Source organism: Ochotona princeps, chromosome 26 (genome assembly GCF_030435755.1).
Source record: "Ochotona princeps isolate mOchPri1 chromosome 26, mOchPri1.hap1, whole genome shotgun sequence".
Taxonomy (NCBI): domain Eukaryota; kingdom Metazoa; phylum Chordata; class Mammalia; order Lagomorpha; family Ochotonidae; genus Ochotona; species Ochotona princeps.
In genome coordinates, this window is record NC_080857.1 from 14,186,942 (window position 1) to 14,204,067 (window position 17,126).

A 17,126-nucleotide genomic window follows, 5' to 3' on the forward strand; every position below is an offset into this window, starting at 1 on the left:
AAAGCTTGCTTTTTGTGTGTGTTTTTTTTTTAAATGCTTTATTTCAGTTGTTTAACTTCTGTCAATCCACATAAATGCATAATATTAACAAAGAAGGGAATTGTCATTAACTTTGGCTCAAAATATATAAACCCAGGTGTTTGCTTCTTATTATATTTTTTCCAAAGGGACTGCTTTCTCCAAAGGATGGAGTGTTTGCTATTTTTGCCTGCTATTTACATTGAGGTTAACTCTGCTGGTTAGCGTGTACTGGTAATGACACCAATGACATGGGTTTTATTTCCATGTGGTTCAGTTAACTTTGGTTTTCCACTGCCACAGACTGCTCCTATAATTATGTCTAAAATGTGCTCTTGGCCCCAGGGAGGTTTGCTGAAGCCAAGTGCAAATCCATCACAGTGTGGGAAAGTGGACATCCAACTGCTCAGCCAGCTGATGAGGCTGGGGGCGGGCTCAGGACTGCCACCATAATGTAATTACCTAATCCTCATTTCCATAATACAGAATCCATCGTATTTATGCTGTAGGTTCAAGATAAATGATGTAGTGTGTTGGTCTTAATGGGTTCAAGGTTAGTTACAGTTAAAAACTTGATGTTATAAGCAAATCTTGAAACATCAAGCAAAGTTACTTTTTGGAAAAAAAAAAAACTGAGTCATGCATAGCCCTTCCCAATTCCATAAAGTATTTACTTATACAAATGCTTTGCTGAGTTTAAAATATCTCAGTCTCATTTTGAGATTACATAGGACAAAGATTTGATTGTGGAGTACAGTGAAGATGGAAGCTCTGTTGTAGATATTTAGAAGCTTGATCTTTGCAATATCATAGTGTGTGTCTAATCATCTTAAGACAGGCTTAGGAAATCTCTCAGATATCCAAAACCAGTGTCCTTTAGTTTTTAAATATATAGCCTGTTTTCATGGACTGTTTCCTGAATTGCAAAGGCTATCAAATATTAGAAGGAAAGGAAGTCGTGATGTGGCAGATAATTTATTACAAGGTAATGTGAAAGTGTTTTAAAGCAATCCACTAGGTATATGACTATGAGAATAGTGATTACTAAGGATATCCAACTCCGGATGGAAAAGCTGTTTTGAGGAAGAATTAATCAGGTTTCTTAGTCCATTCCTCCCGTTATGCAAATATATATCGGTCTCAAAAATTTACAAGTAGCAGAAACTTTTTTAGGTCATACGAAGTCCAACATCCTGGCATCAGCAGGTTCTCATATGATGTTAACTTGCTTGCTCCTGCCTCCAAGGGACTAATGCTCAGGGTTTTCTCATGTTGGAAGGGATGGATGGTTTCCCTCTAAATCTTTGATAAGAGGACTAATCCCATTTGTAAGTGGTACACCTATTATGTGACACCTTAAAGACCCAGCTCTTCATGCCATTTTATTTATTATGTAGCTTCACTCTTTCCTAAGTTTGTAACTGTGTAGAGCACATATTCTAAAAATATGTGCTTTGTCCTTGGATACAGATTTTGATAGTTTTGGTAAATGTGTTTTTTACACAGATATTTATATAGGCAAATTTATACACAAACGCACCAGAATCCTTTGGAAAGCTCAAGGAAAATGGAATTAAAAGTGTGGAGATGAGCATTTGGCCTTAACGAGTTCCAAAGCTGATTAAAGTACCTGTGCTGATTCCCAGCTATGACTTCTGACTCTAGCTTGGGGCCACTTACAGAGCCTGAAAGACAGTGGTGCTGACTTGACTGGCTTCCAGTGGCTTGCCTGCCTCCTGGTTTCTATCCAGCCACGTGTACCTGTAATTCAGAGACTGGTATCTCTATTTCAGTCTCTCTGTTGTTTGTCTTTATTTTGTCTGTCTCTCACTCCCCTTCCCATCCCTCCTCACCCCCGCCAACCCCCGCTTCTGTCTGTCTCTCAATGTATGTCTCTCTGGCTTTCAAATGAAAAGTAATTTTTATGGTAGTAAGAAAGTTGACATATATGAGTATGCATTTAAACAAGGTTATGTAACAGAAAAAGTGATGATAAGAAAGACAACGTATCGTGTTAGATCCCTTTAACTTCAAGAAGTCTTTTTTGATGGGATGATATCTTAACAAAAGTCACATATTCCATATTTTGTATGTGCTGTGGTGTTTTGCTGTCTCACATGTGTTTATGTATGAAAGTGCTGGAAAGAGAGCCCATTGCTCATGAGTAGGATCTTTGAGGTCTGTTAAAAACACGTCAACCTTCCTAACCCTTAGGCATTAGACAGCAAATACAGTACATTGTGTTTCTCATATAAAGATAGCATTTTGTACTCTATGGAGTCTAAACAATGAGCATTTTCTCTTTTTCCCCTGTCTTTTAAAACTGCCTGCCTCTAGCCTGTCAATTGTGATTATGTGTACTGTTCCCAGCTAATGCAAATAAGAGGAGTTGCTGATGGAAAGGGGAATTTTAAGGAGACTTCCAGAAATATTGTGGCAACACCAAATTGTTCCAATCAGCATGCTGGTGGAGTTCACACAGGATGGCTTCTTTGACTGTATCTACAAGTCATCCCCACTTGTAATTTGGGCTCTGAGTTTTTTATATTTTCTGCATCTTTTTTTTCCAGTTAAAATGCAACAAATCCAGAAGCAAAAGAAAGGCAGATTGGCTGCCATTGTTTAATAATCAATCCTATTGAAAAAGAAAAAGTTAATTAGAAATATATGAAAATGAAATGAGGAACCTCTAAAGATAGGCAGTACAGTGCAGGCACTGGTAATGTGACAACTTGTTCCTGGATAGGCAGTTGTAATCAGTATTAAACATTAGTTGAGCCCTTTTTATGTTTATAAAAGCTACTAATTAAGGAAACAATGATCTGTGACATTATCCATGAAAATGATTTGCCATCTGAACATAATATCAAAGAAAACATGCATTTGGCATCTTCTCATGCCGTAATCTTACACTGTAGGCTTTTTGCTTTACTTTTAGTTTTCTAAAAATTTTTTTAATCCTTACTGTTAAAAATTAGATACACATTATTAATTCTCAGTAATAGTAAGAGATTATGAAATCATCACGATCACAAACCTTTCTATTTCTGAGCTGGGTTTGGTGTGTTTGCTAGCCCTTTAGAAGTCCCATTCGATGTCTGATTTGGGAGAAGCTGGGCTTTGAGGAAAGTCTTAATCTTTCCTTGCCTTGTCAGTGACACAAAAGGAGATGGATCTGACAAATTAAAATATTTATTTTATACAACTTATCTCTGAGACATGTACTTTGTGTTACTCTGCTGTCAGATGAGAAGATGGCTTAATTTATTAGAATTTAAAAGGACCCTGGATGAGAGGATTCAGAAAAATAACTAATTGTGAAGATTTGAGAAACAAACAAAAGAGACTTACAGGTACCTTAAGTATATTTTCCTTTGTGTGAAAAGAAAACGAGTAGATATCAAAGATGAATGACTCGTCACATGTCTTTTTTTTTGTAAACTTCAATGGGAATAATGATTTCAAATAAGAATTACTGTTTTTGCAGAATAATTGTCATCCCTATTTATTTCTCAGTAGTTACTACTCACATTGTTTGAGCCACTCAACCAAGGTAACTTTTCACCTCGAGAGACTGTGCAGTAACCTACCCAAATTTGGTGCAGAGTATCTTGATGCTAGTGAGTTGTTTGCAACATCTAATAAAATCCTGTTACTTTATGGATGTGGCCATTGTGGCCAATCAGTCTAAGTTTAAATTTTTACTGCCCTGCTGCCTAACAACGAGAGGAAGAAGTGAAACTCGGCTGATTAGTTTCCTTCTGAAAGGCTTAGTGGCAACTTTTCCTTGGACTTGGGCATCACTGATTAGCCTGAACAGCTCTGGTTTTTGTTATTACTGTCCTTTCTGGCAGACTGTCACAATTCCAGATAGGAGTAGTTTCTATACCTGCTGGAATAGGAATCCCCAATTATTCAAAGATGAATAGAAGGGAGAAAATACAGTCAGTGTAATGTAAGTTGCAATTAAGGGACTTGTCACTTTAGAACTGTTTGACTTATTGATAGTACTTACCTATTTTGTGTCATCTGACTTATCATTTAATATTCTTATCTGGAAGGTTAGATAGCATGTCTCTGATGTTTCTGTGTCTGCCCAGGACAGCCAGTTTTTGAACTTCCGGCTTCCCAAGTTCGCATAGTGGAGATGTAAGTACTGGAATAGAGAAAAATCAGCAGAAACGTTCCATCTTCTTTCTTTTCCCTTAATGGTTTTGCACTTCTGTAAATGTTTGTAAGAAGTTATGCTTTTAGTGTTTCCTTAAAATTTGTTTTGTGAACAGATGCTTTTAAGTATAGGTGATATTCTTAACAAAAGCCCCTACTAAAGATTTTGAATCTGACAGATAAAATTCACAAAATGAGTAAAGTAGAATATATTTAAATCAGAAGCAAAGCAGTCTGGGAACACAGAAGAGGAAATATTTTCAGATACCTGAATGATGTTAAAACATGATACGCTTTATGAAAAGTAGTAGAGGGTATTTACTCTGGGCACAGGGTTGAAGAATTTTGAGTGTATTCTAGTTGCTGAATGCCAGAAAGGGTCTTCTGTAAGTGAGAGATCACAGTGGGGTTTCTCTGATAAGCAGAGCATAATGCTTATGGAACCAGATTTCCGGATAAATCCTAAATAACAGCATGCCGAGGAGTTTGAACTTTACGTAGGCGTATGCAGTATCATAACCACATTTCACCATTTTCTCTGGCTTCATTTTCCTGAAGGACATCCAAGGTGAATCAAGAACCTCTTTCCATAAAGCTTAGGTCTATGCTTATAATATTTAACTATGTATCCCTAAAAGCTCTATCGAGTCGGTCACCTGTGGCCCCACTGTGGAATCTAGTGACAACAGACATCTTAAAGTGATTCTTAAAACCAAAGAGTGATATGAACGTGTGCTTCAGATTCATTGCTCTAGATAGTACAGGGGGAAGGCTGGGATGCTTAAGAACCCTATGGAGAGAATATAGGCAGATGCTGTGATTAAACTGGGATGAGAGTTTCTGGAGACTTCTTAGGTGTACAATGAATATATGAGACTTGAAGATTCATCATGCCTTTCTGAAACATTTAAAGCAACTTTTTGTTTTACCCATGGCATCAATTTGAAACATTGTCAACATTGTATTATCTGTTTCACAACATTGCACTGAATTGATCCCCAGATATTCAAATCAGCAAGAAAGGAATTAGTTTCGGGTTTATAAGGAATGCGGAGGGAAAGGTAATAATAATATGGAATCTCAGCCTTCAGAACAGAATATTGATAATATTTATCTTGTCATTATAAAGTTCTACTCAAGTATTTTTTCTCCTGTTAATACTTACTTAGTATTCATAATTTATATTCTGTCACATTTATTACTAATTACAATGTATTCTTAATAATGAAGAGATACAAGTGGTAATAGTTACTGTAATGATCCTATAAAATTGTTTTTGTCACCGTCCTAGGGTAGACTGAAGAGAAGTAAATGAATGAGTGTGTATCCAAGGGCTCAGATGTCAAAATACACGCTCCATAATCTTTATAAAAGAATGTTAATGTTTCCTAGTTGTTTTTCTTTTTTTTTTTCTTTTTACAAATTTAGATATTGCTTCATATACATTTGGATCCAACTTTTACAAAAGTACCTTTTATATGCTCACAAGATCATGCAGCTATCACAACTACATCCTTGTATTTTCATTGACTCAAAAAGAAACTCCCTAACTATTAGCCGTCGTACCTATTCCATTTCTTCTATCCTCTGGCAACAAATCTACCTTTATAGATTTACCTCTTCTGACCATTTCATATAATTAAATGATATAACACTGTACAGAAGCAGCACATTTTGAGTTTCCATGCATCATGTGATAGGCAAGTTGGGCTGCTTCCATCTTTTGACTATCACAAATAATGCTGTTGGCCAGAAGGGCCAGTGTCACAGTAGCCGAGGCCACACTCCAGAGCCAGGACACATGAAAGACCTCATTCAGAAATGGCAGAATTGCTTCCTCCCATTAAGTTTAAGAGTCCTTTGGCAAGTGAACTTTCTGGACCTCCTTAATAAGCACACTGTATCCTGTAAGGTTTGGTATGTTGTGTCTTTTGTGTTTGCTCTTTTCAAAGAATTTTCTAATTTCCTCTTTGATTTCCTCTTGGCTCATAATTATTCAGGAGTATGTATTTTTAAATTCCTATATATTTGTGAATTTTCCAAGTTTTCTTTCTTTATGGATTTCTAATATTCTGTGGTCAAGGAATATATTTTTAATGGTTCCAGACATGTAAAATTTATCTTGACATGTTTAATGATCTGTCATATGGTTTATCCCAGATAATGCATATTGTACATTTTATTTGTTTCTATTTTTTGAGATATTTATTTATTTTTAATAATCTTACTTAGTTGATTAGAGTTCAAAGGGTCAAGGGTTACAGGATGAAAGTGCGTAATACCATTGTTTCCACACTAGTATTATCATTTTTTTCCTGTATCTGGGGCCAGGGGAGAAACAAAGGGAAGAGCCCCTCCCACCCATCCCAGATCCCCAGTGTGATGTGCGCTCTGAGGGTCCTGCTCCAGCAGTTTTGATAGTTCAACAGTTCTGGATTGCTGCCAATCTCGCAGTTCCAATCGCAATGAAACCTATTCAGAGTCCACTGGCTGACAGTCTCTTCATGGTTGGGGTTGTCCCACATGGGTGCAGGGTCCCAAGGCCTTGGACTGTGCCCTACTGCTTTCCCAGGTCACAAGCAGGGAGCTAGATGGGAAGTGGAGCTGCTGGGATTAGAACCAGCACCCATATGGGATCCTGGCACGTCCAAGGTGAGGATGCAGGAACAGGAATGAGCTAAGAGACTAACTTTGTTTCCCTATCTTACAGATAGAGAACCTGATATGCCAATGAAAATCATTATTAAAATATACTTGACTTAACCCTAATCAAAAATTTTGGGAGGCAAAAATCAGTTACTCTAATAGATGCAGAATAAAAACTACCTCTTATTTTTAATTTCATGATACTGTGTCATGTGCCACTCCTCAGTATACCCTTCTGAGCTGTTCAATCCCAAAGAGCCATCACCATGCATTGCATCATCAGCTAGGTTGCCAAAAGGTTGAGTATTTTGCTTGCCCAGGAATGACATATACCGACATGGTTGCCCTCTGTTTTATTGCTGCTTCCTGCTATATATAGTGTAACACTTTGTAAAAGCATTTACATTTGCCTTTCTGGGATAGATATTGAGTTTCTGTAACTTATGTTTTTCTTTCATGCAGCACAACCTCTTGGTAAGCTATATCAATCACAGAGGAAGGCAAATACTGGCATTAATGTATTGCTTGCCTGTTTTCATCCAAGTTCTGACTCAGCCCAGTCGCCATTAGGTTTCTGGGATCTAATAAGATCACAGGGCATAGTGATGTAGCTGCAGGCAGAAAATTCTGCTTGCTAAATATATTTCCCTTTTTGACAAGTTCACAAATTAATGTAGGGCACGGAGACGCCATGGCTCTCCCGCATTAAGACAGAATTCTCTGCAGTTGATTGCCTTCCCTTACACTAATTTCTTAGAAATGGTGCCAAACTGTTGGTCAGCTTTAATTTCACTGTATCCTACCCTCTTGGTGTGACGTGATAATTAGTATGACTTTACAATGTGAGGTGGTGATCTACTTCATTTGTAACACCCATTATTCCAAGGTATTTAAATGTGATTGTAAAAACCGATTCTGAGGGTGGAACTTGACTTGGGAGCTTGTTTTAAGAGAAAACAGTTGGTTTCTAGTTTTTTTGTTCTTCTTTTTTTTTTTTTTAAGAATAAAGTGTCTCTGTCTTTATGTTAAATTTAATGTTACTTCTGAGCCCTTTAAGCATTATGCAAAATTCCTGAAATGTAACTAAAATTTTGAATCTGTAGCCAGTTTGGTGTCCTCATTTTGCTATAGTTTGTAGAAGTCACTGACTGAGTGGCATTTTATGCTAGGTGCCAATCAATGTTTAGATTGTATTTGATGGGCATTTTCCTTTTTTAATTTCTTTACAATTATAGATCTGCTGCAGGAGACCCAAAGAAAAAATGAAGAAATGGAATCTCTTCAGGTAAATAAATTCTTAAATTGGGCAAGGGTCTTTACAGTAAAAGCATGGTTTGATTGTTCTTTTATTCTCTATTATTTTCATGTTTTTACTGCTGTATCACATGAGGTGACAAATATGATATAAGAATATGAACGCTCAGGTTGGAATCCTGTTAAACAGTCTTTCAGAACCCCTATACACTAGAGCAAGATGCTACCTAAGCCTCCACGTGACCTTTTTCTTTCCCTCTCTCTTCTTCTCCCCCTCCCCATGTGACTCTTGAAAGGAACCTTTATTCCTTATGGCAATTTAATGTACAGTGGGACAGGAAAGGAAGGCCACATCCTCTCTCAGCGAGAATTCTCACAGTGCAAGGCTGATGAGTGAAGATGAATTCATGGAACCTACATTTCCAAGCAAAACTCAAAACTGTTCTGGTTCTGTGGATATTGTCTACCACTGACCAACCAGGAATGTTAGCAAGCATCTGAAGCTAAAAAGTGATTTTATGTAGTCTTTGATTTAGTATGGGTTGGTTGATGTACATTTCTTGAACCAGAAAATTGTGTTTGAAAAGTTTCTACTAGAATTTTAATTGACATTTCCGTGGGATGAACAATTAATGTTAAGTTGGCATCTGACAGAAGTCCTCTCTTCCTTTTACATTGCACTAACTTACAAATGGATAACTCAGACGTCTATCTCTATTAGGGAAAACATAATCAGTTATACTCACATGACAGAGCCAATTCACTGAATTTCATATGGAGATTAAAAACAGTAAATTCTTTAGACATCCAGAATTCTTTGTTGGTCTGCAGCTGTAGGGCGGGACTAGAGAGTGATGTATAACCAGCTGGCTTTGGGGCTGACGTTACTTGCTTCTGGCAGTGAAACATGGGTCAAATCAAGCCCAAAGGGTAGAGGAAATGTTCTGTGATTGGATATTTTTCTCTTAAATACCTTATGAATTGAGACAACATTGTGTAACTGACCTGAACATGCTGAGAAAGCATAGTTTCTACAAACTCTACCGAAGTGACTTGTTAGCTATGGATGTGGACTGATAAATTCTTTTGCTTTCTTACACTCTTCCAAAATGGAAAAAACAAAAAAAAAAAGAGCACTGGAAGTTGAAATCTGGGACTAAGAATAAAATTCCAAGTGTGTACTTGCCTTGCCCATCTTCTTTAATTTAATATAAGCCATGTTTGTTATACTCACAGAAGACAAGACTTAATGGCATGAAGTAGTTAAATTGAGCTGAGCTGGTAATCAAGTCTTTCTGGTTATGTATTGTATTCTGTTTGCCCCAGAATATCAAATACAAATATATGTACTGCATGCCTATCTGACCTTTTGAGAATGGCAGCACAAATAAATCATTTTGAGTTTATCTCTCTAACAGTATGAATGTTGGAATCAGTAAAAATTCATTCAATTTAATAGCCTACATTGCATCTCAAATGTTTATTAAGTATTGGCATCATTTTCCACCAAAATTTCCATCAAAGGCAATGGAGTATTCCAGCCAACTACAACCGCTACACTTGATAATTTAGAGAAGACTAGTAGCATATAATTTAAAGCCATAAAAGCACATAGTAGTACTGTAGGGGGAAAATATAAGTTAGTTTTTAAAAATTTTTTGAGAGTATGGAGATGAGGTTAGCAACCTTGAGTTTTAAGCCCTGGCTCAAATTATGATTCACTGGGAAACCTTGTCTAACTCAATGAACTTTTTCTCATCTGCATACAGCTGTCTTCTAGAAGTGTTTAGTTAGATTATCCCAGAAGGGAAAAAAAATATTACAATTTACTGTGTTAGGAAATCCTCATGTACCCAAATTGAAATCAACTTTATTTACTTGTTAGCATTAGGTGTAATAGAATTCTGCATTCACCACTATTTTTCTTAAAGGTAAAAAGGGTGTTTACTGATCTCTAAGCCCTTCCAAGTTTTCTCTAAATAAAACCTATTCTATGAATTCATTGAAACAAATATTGAAACAAATATTTATTGATACCATTTCTGTACATGAGTCTGTATTAAAAGCTAGGGTTAGAAAGCCACCTGTGTATGCTATATATCTCTTCATCTTCTAAACCAGACTAATGGAGAAGACAACTAAATGAGTGTTCATGGTGAATATTGAAAAAAAACTTATGTGAGAAGCACTGTGTAAATTACTGTGGGTGTTTGTAATGAAAATAACTCTTGTTGCTTGTTGTAGTTTGATATGGGTTTTTGGGTGTGAAACAGGTCAAGTAAATTGAAAGCAGGTAAATTGAGACTAGGTGGGGGTAGAAAGCCAAGTTGACTTTCCAAATAAAGCCAACATTTAAATGATTACCAAGTCTTAGGTAGGAAAGTTTGGGCTAAGGGTAAGAATAGTTTTAGGAAAGGTATGGGGGTTCTTTTGGTAAAGAAGAGCACAATTTCAAATTGTCAGGAATTGAAAGAAGTTCACTGTAGTAGAATATAATATCTATGAGAAGAAAGACATAAGAACTTGAAAAGTAAGTATGGGTCTAAATGCCATAAAGATAGCTGGGACTTAGTGTATGCAAGCAAGAGTCAAAAGCAAGAAGAAACAGTGTGATCCAATTTCCACTTTGAGTGAATAAGTTGGAGGTAATGTTGAATATAAATGGGAGCAAGAAAGATTGAAACCAGGGACACCGTTACAAAGATATTTTAGGGAAATCTTGAATGATAATGTCTTGAGTTCTTTGGTTGTAAATAGTGTGAAAAACAGTGAATAGCTTCTAAGCAAGTTATAGGATATAAATCCATGGTGCCTCGGATTGTTACGAAGTATGAAGGAAGGAGTGAAGACTGACTCGTGTTTCTTCATGGATGGTTGTGCTAATCGGTAAATAGAAGAAGTTGATGATTTTGGTTTATTACATTTTGAAATATCCAGGTTACAGTGTTAAAAGAGGATTCAAAAGTGGTTTTTACCAGACAATGAATTTTGTGTTATTAAACAGATCTGGTGTCTGTATCAGTTAGATGACACAAAAGTTTATAGGAACAATTGAGAATTTTCAAGGGAATTTTGTAGAATGAGTAGACATGGAAAGGTGGGCCAGAAACAGAGGTAATTCCAACATTAAAAATTAATAATCTCTCTCTCTCTCTTTCTCTCTCTCTCTCTCTCTCTCTCTCTCACACACACACACACACACACACACACACACACACACACACACTTTCATTCCCTCTTGGAGCCTCCCACTCTGCCATCCTCCCCTCTTACTGTATTGAAGGCAACGATCAGCAAGTGAAGAGGTTGGTATGAGTGCTGGGAAACAGTGGAAAAAGGTAAAATGACAGGAGAACAGGGTGGGCAGCAGGGAAGAGAGTGCTTTTAATCTGCTGAGGAATCACAAACAAAGGAGACAGATGTATTCGGGGTAATTTTCACAATACAGCTTATAATTACTGAGATTCTTCATTGGAATTTAACAGTGTTCATTTTGTGAGATTCATTTGCCGTTACATTGTGTGATCCGCTCTTTGAACACATAGTATGTCTTTGGACTATTAATCTGTAGTGCAGTGTCTGAATCCTATCTGCATATGGATTTGAGGGACATCGCAGCAAGCATACTCATTCTTTAATTTTTCCAGATGAGCGGAGGGATTTACCATTGACTCCAAAGGTTTTCCCTTGGGTCAGGTAAAGTGTTTTCAGTGAGTTCATACCTGTGATGGATGGCAGCTAGAGACAGGTGCTGCTGCTCTTCTTGTTTTATTTCTATTTGTTAACATTTCAATTACCGGATTCAACTTTCACCAGCTTCTTACTTTCCTCATGTTGCTTATGCCAACCACCCCAAAAGAGATAGCTTAGGGTCATGCTCAATTATGAAAAGCTTCACCATGCAACCCAGGATGAAAGAGTGCCCAAGTAATTCGTCTGTTCTTCCCTCCTCTTTGCTAACTTAGTCATCTCCTTTTTTAGTTCATTTGAAATGAGTTAAAATTAGGTGAGGATGAGCTGTTTTTCCTAGTCCCTCCCTTTAAAAAAAAACAAAACAAAACTAGGCCATCTGTACATTAACTTTGAAGGAGACTGAAGAATATGAGGAACTTGAAACCTAACAGGTTGTCGGTAAATATTCAGTCTGGGATCTGCTTATTGTACCCACCGTATCCCAGATACAATGCCGCATGCTGGAGATACAAGCAAGAAACAAGGCAGGGATTTCTGGAAACAATTTCTGATGTTGTTAGATATTTTGTATAAATTACCTGAATAATTTGTTTGATTAAAACATGTTTGTGTTAAAAAAAAAGACTTCCCAGAGTCCATGTTGCTAAGAATATTACGTGGTATTAGTAATGCGCTATTATCAGATGAACCAAGATTATATTCAAATTCTCTATTACTTGCACTTTGGAAATATTCTGCAACCCTCAAGTTGAAGGAAGTTTTTTAATTTGCTTAATATATATATATTTTTGTAATTTTTGGAACTGTGTCAGTGATGGAAGAGTTGGAAATGTTAAGTTTTGTTTATCACCTCTGTAGTACTTGGGCAAAAGCATTTAAAATGAGCAGAAAGGGGCAACTTATCTTTTCCCTAGCCACTACCTTAGTTTGACTAGTTATGGGGTAGCATATGGCAGCATGACTATATTGATTTGGAGCAAGCCAAGTAAATATTGATATCAGATGTAATAACACAGAAATAGCAGCGCAGAATTGTCCGCCAAATTGTTGAAAATATGTTTATGAAGAAAAATCACCAATGAATGATAAAGGGGCAAATGGTTGCCCTGGAAAAGGTTGACATTAACATCTCACCAAATCAAGTAACACTGCCAGTCCTCCTTGTGAACATCCACGTGTTAAACTTGGATAGTGAAAACCCTACACTAATTTCCAGGGTTTTCTGTCAATTACTTTTCCAGGTTATAGAATGCCCATAGGCTGTACCTGCAGTTCATATGATAATTTGAGATTTTAAAGCCTTCAAGAAGATAGCTAGAACAATACGAGTGTGTCTTTTCATTTTGAGGACAGAGAAACAAAGCAGAAAGAACTTTTGTCTACTTGATTACTCTCCAAATACTTGAAAAAAAAGATGGAGCCGAGCCAGGCTGAAGCCGGAAGGCTGGAACTCAAACTTGGTCTCTTGCTAGGGTGGCAGGTATTCAGTTATTTGAATCATCACCTACTGCCTGCTAGGTGCCCATTAGCAAGAGGCTAGAATCAGAACCCAGGGACTCAAAACTGTTCTCCAGTGCAGGTTGCTTATGACCCAAGTAGTGCCTTCATCTCTGTGCCGCATGCTCCCTTAGAGTTATTTTAGAAAAAGTAAGGGTGAAATGGGAATATTTCCCCAATAATTCCTCCCCCCTCACACACCCCACTGACACGCATACCCCAGGAGCTACTGGAGTATAGCTTTAGAAGTCTCAGTGTGACTTCATTGACAAATTGTATTAACTGTTTGCAATTTTATTTAAATAGAAAGTGATATGATATCTAGGTCTTCCTGAGCATGACTCCTGAGATTTATAAAGGAACTTTTGTAACTCTAGAAATTCGAATGCATGATTGCATACCTACATACTACACTAAGATGCCCATCACAGATAACTGTTACTTTCCTCTTGGAATCCATGCTTTAAAAAATGTTACAAGCAATGACACGAATGAGTCACGATATGGGTACTTCTGGATTGGTGGGTTGGACAAACCTTTGGCACTTTGATGGTCAGGTGGCATGATGGTTCATTAAACTCTGTTTTGTCTAAAGCTGAAGAGACGTATCCAGGTTTCAATTTGGTTTGAAGTTTCAACCGAGATAAAATGTGAGAGTCTGTCTTGGGGTCAAGCAAGGTCTCAGCCAATTAGATTTGCACACTTCAATTTACTACATCAGGAGGCCTCGGGAGAGCTGGGAACCAAGCTTCCGAAAATGGCGTTCACTAGAAATTTTAGTGATCATCAAATTTTATCACTCTGTTTTACCTAAAATTTGCAAGTTAATTTTAATTCTAGATTTATGACAGAATAGGACTTGAAAATAGAATACCCAGAGAGAGACATATACTTGTATCTGAATATAGTGGAGTTGATTGGCTAGGTCACATTCTTATGAGGATTTAAAAAAATGCAAAAACGTGCCTTTTTTCTGTTTATCCAACAGAATAAAAAGCCCAAGTCTTCAGGACTCAGCAGTCTCCTTGTGCCAAACTTATAAAATAAACAAATAAATAACCTCTTTAAAAAAAACAGACATGATTTGAAAACATTTTAAAAATAAAACGACAATGTAGTCTTTAAGCTCAATTGCCTGAATTTTTCTTTGAGAGTTTACTAAAAAGCTTGGTAGTGGTAGTGAAAATGAATGAGTGTGTTTTATAGGTTTTTCAAGCTGCTTCCACAAGGAGAGCATTATTTTATCAATCATCATGCACTTTCTCCTGTGGCTGTTGACTTCACAAAATGCAACTCTCCTCTGCAGTCAGGGGGACACTCCTTGCCCCCCCAGGGTCCAAGATCTGGTTCCCAGGGCACTGAGATTGATACATATAACAGCTTGTATTTTGTTGCGAAAACGCAAAGCTCTTCTGTAGGTTATGATGTTTCATGATGTTGTGCTTCTAAAGTTTCCAGAAGCCTCCTGTATCAATGGCCTTCTTAGAATTGGGCACCATTTGTTTTGGGTTTCAGAACTTAAGTGACTACATCAGGGCTACTCTCCATAATCTCTACCTGTGTTGCTCCTACTGGATCCCTTACAGGTCTGAAACTTTGGGCACAGAGCCCTGTCACTCCGTTTGTCCTCCATCTGCTGATATCAAGGACAGTGTTGAAAAGCATTTTTCTAATAACAGTTATAGAAAGTGACAGACTTGGAAACAAACGCTATACAATAATGCCTTTATGGTGAAAAAAAATTTCTGTGGACTCATAAAATAAGTTTTTGAGGTTCTACATGTTAAATCACTGAAGGTAACGAATTCTTCTGACTTCTAGGCTATCTCTGCCCAACCTGTGGCTGATTTTGCAAGAATATAAAAGTGTACTACATAGGATTTTCCTAATCTAGGATGTTTAAAAGTCACTAGTACTGTGACTCGGGCTACTAAACGTTATTTGATCAAACCATACGAACACCTGTTAAGACGATGCTGTTTGGTTCAGAGGGCAATTACCCATTTATCAATATAGAAGAAAATCATTCTAACATGTCAATGAATGGCGTGAATAGCTGTGTACTAGAACTTGTCAGATGTATGCCACTTGGTCCTCATCCTAAAACCCATAAAGTAGACATTAGTGTTCTCCATTTATAGATACCAGAGATGCTAAGGTTAATAGCTTATTTAACAGGATATTACGTGTATTTGTGCATCTGCTTGCCTTCTAAACTATTGTACTGGAATATTCAGGAGCTAAGGAGAAACAAATTTCCACACTTTTTTTTTAAGTTATTGGTCTTACCTTCCCTTACCGCTTCATAAAGTCTTTAAATTTCAAGCACTACTTGGGATTTAATAATACCCTTTATAATTCCATAAATAACTACAAGCAACAAAGATTTTGAGTTTATAATCATATAACAGCTGGAACAGTAATGTGTGTGTGTGTGAAGGAAGATGCTTATTCTTGGTGTAAAATTATGAACAAATCTGCTAACCTCAAACATTTCTAGGGAAAAGAAACGATCACTTTTCTTTTTCTATTCTGCACCTTTTTTTTTTTTTTTTGCTTATTCCTCAAGTTTTAAACAAGGAGACCAAGAAGCTATTATGAAAGCCCTCCTCAGGCTTCTTCAATTTCAGCTTGAAATCAACCTCAAGACATTCTGGCAGAAATTAGAGACAGCATAGAATATGTTCACAGATTTTAAATATCCAAAAGTGATAACACTAAAATGAGCTCAGAAAATTGCTAATAAGCATCTCTTCTCATATTTAGTGTTTCTTTAATCATAATCGGTGATTATTTTGGATTTGTTTTTAGAAAACATGGTTTTCACTGCATTCATTTTTTTGGTCAGTTTTTGCCATATACTTAATATTCTAGATTGAACTTGTTAGTAGTCTAATGTTTACTTTTAAAAGTGTGAAGCCTTATTACCATGTTAATAAATAGCATATAATATTTGTAATATTTCTGATTTTGCTCATAATGTGAAATAGAAACATTTCCCTTGAAGAGATTTCATGCTTGGACTGCATGCTAGGTTAATTAAAGCCCCTCTCCTCCTTTTGCTATTGGAAAAAAAAATTAATAAATTTGTCACATATTGAATGTGGGTCACAGGAAAGAGGCTACATATGAGCTTTAGTAAAATATAGATGCCAGCAGCCAAGCCCCAGAGTTAGGGTGCAGCACAATAAAAGTGTCACTTAGCTGCACAATGTCACAGCTAATTAAGTTTGGATATTTGCTTGCCTTAATCTCCTCCTCCTGCCATTTCCCCCTGTGGTCTTGACTGCCTGTGCTTCAGCAGGGCTGAGTGTGGGTAAGTTAAGGAGTTGCGGCATAGTTAAGAAAGGTAAATGGGAAAAAAATTCTACTTCTTGTTATAATAGAATGAAATAAACACAAAATGTGTACAAATCGTGGTTTTTATTTAAGTAGGAAATTATATTTTAAAATACAATGTGTTTTATTGCACCCTCACCTCATGTTTGTTTTTTTAATTAATTTTATTTTTTATTATGATTACATGGTTGATCAGGGTGGGAAGGATCGAAGTTTAGGGAAAACTGGATGAATTCATTTTTTTAAAATTATTTTTTAATAATCTTACTTAGTTGATTAGGGAACAAAGTGTCAAGGGCTACAGGGTGAAAGTGGGTAATGCCATTGTTTCCACATCAATATCATTTTACCCTGAATCTGGGGTCAGGGAAAAAAACAAAGCCCCACCCAACCTCCCACCCATCCCAGATCCCCAACGGGAGGCGCACTCTGAGGGTCCTGCTCATCATACAGTTTTGATTGTTCATCAGTTTTGGATTGCTGCCAATCTCTCAGTTCCAATCGCAATGAAA

The 17,126-nt window shown here is 36.9% G+C and overlaps 1 protein-coding gene across 4 annotated transcripts in view; it reads left to right on the forward strand.

The window, feature by feature from the left end:
• Nucleotides 1-17,126, forward strand: part of CEP128 (centrosomal protein 128) — a 275,915-nt gene that overhangs the window by 195,214 nt on the left and 63,575 nt on the right. For all 4 annotated transcript variants that reach the window (XR_009244256.1, XR_009244257.1, XR_009244258.1 and 1 more), the window contains one exon: nt 8,067-8,116. Coding sequence is in view for 1 of the 4 variants with exons in the window: in XM_058655263.1 (XP_058511246.1) it covers nt 8,067-8,116 (50 nt within the window). In the remaining 3 variants the exon portion in view is untranslated. The remainder of the gene's footprint in view (nt 1-8,066; nt 8,117-17,126) is intronic.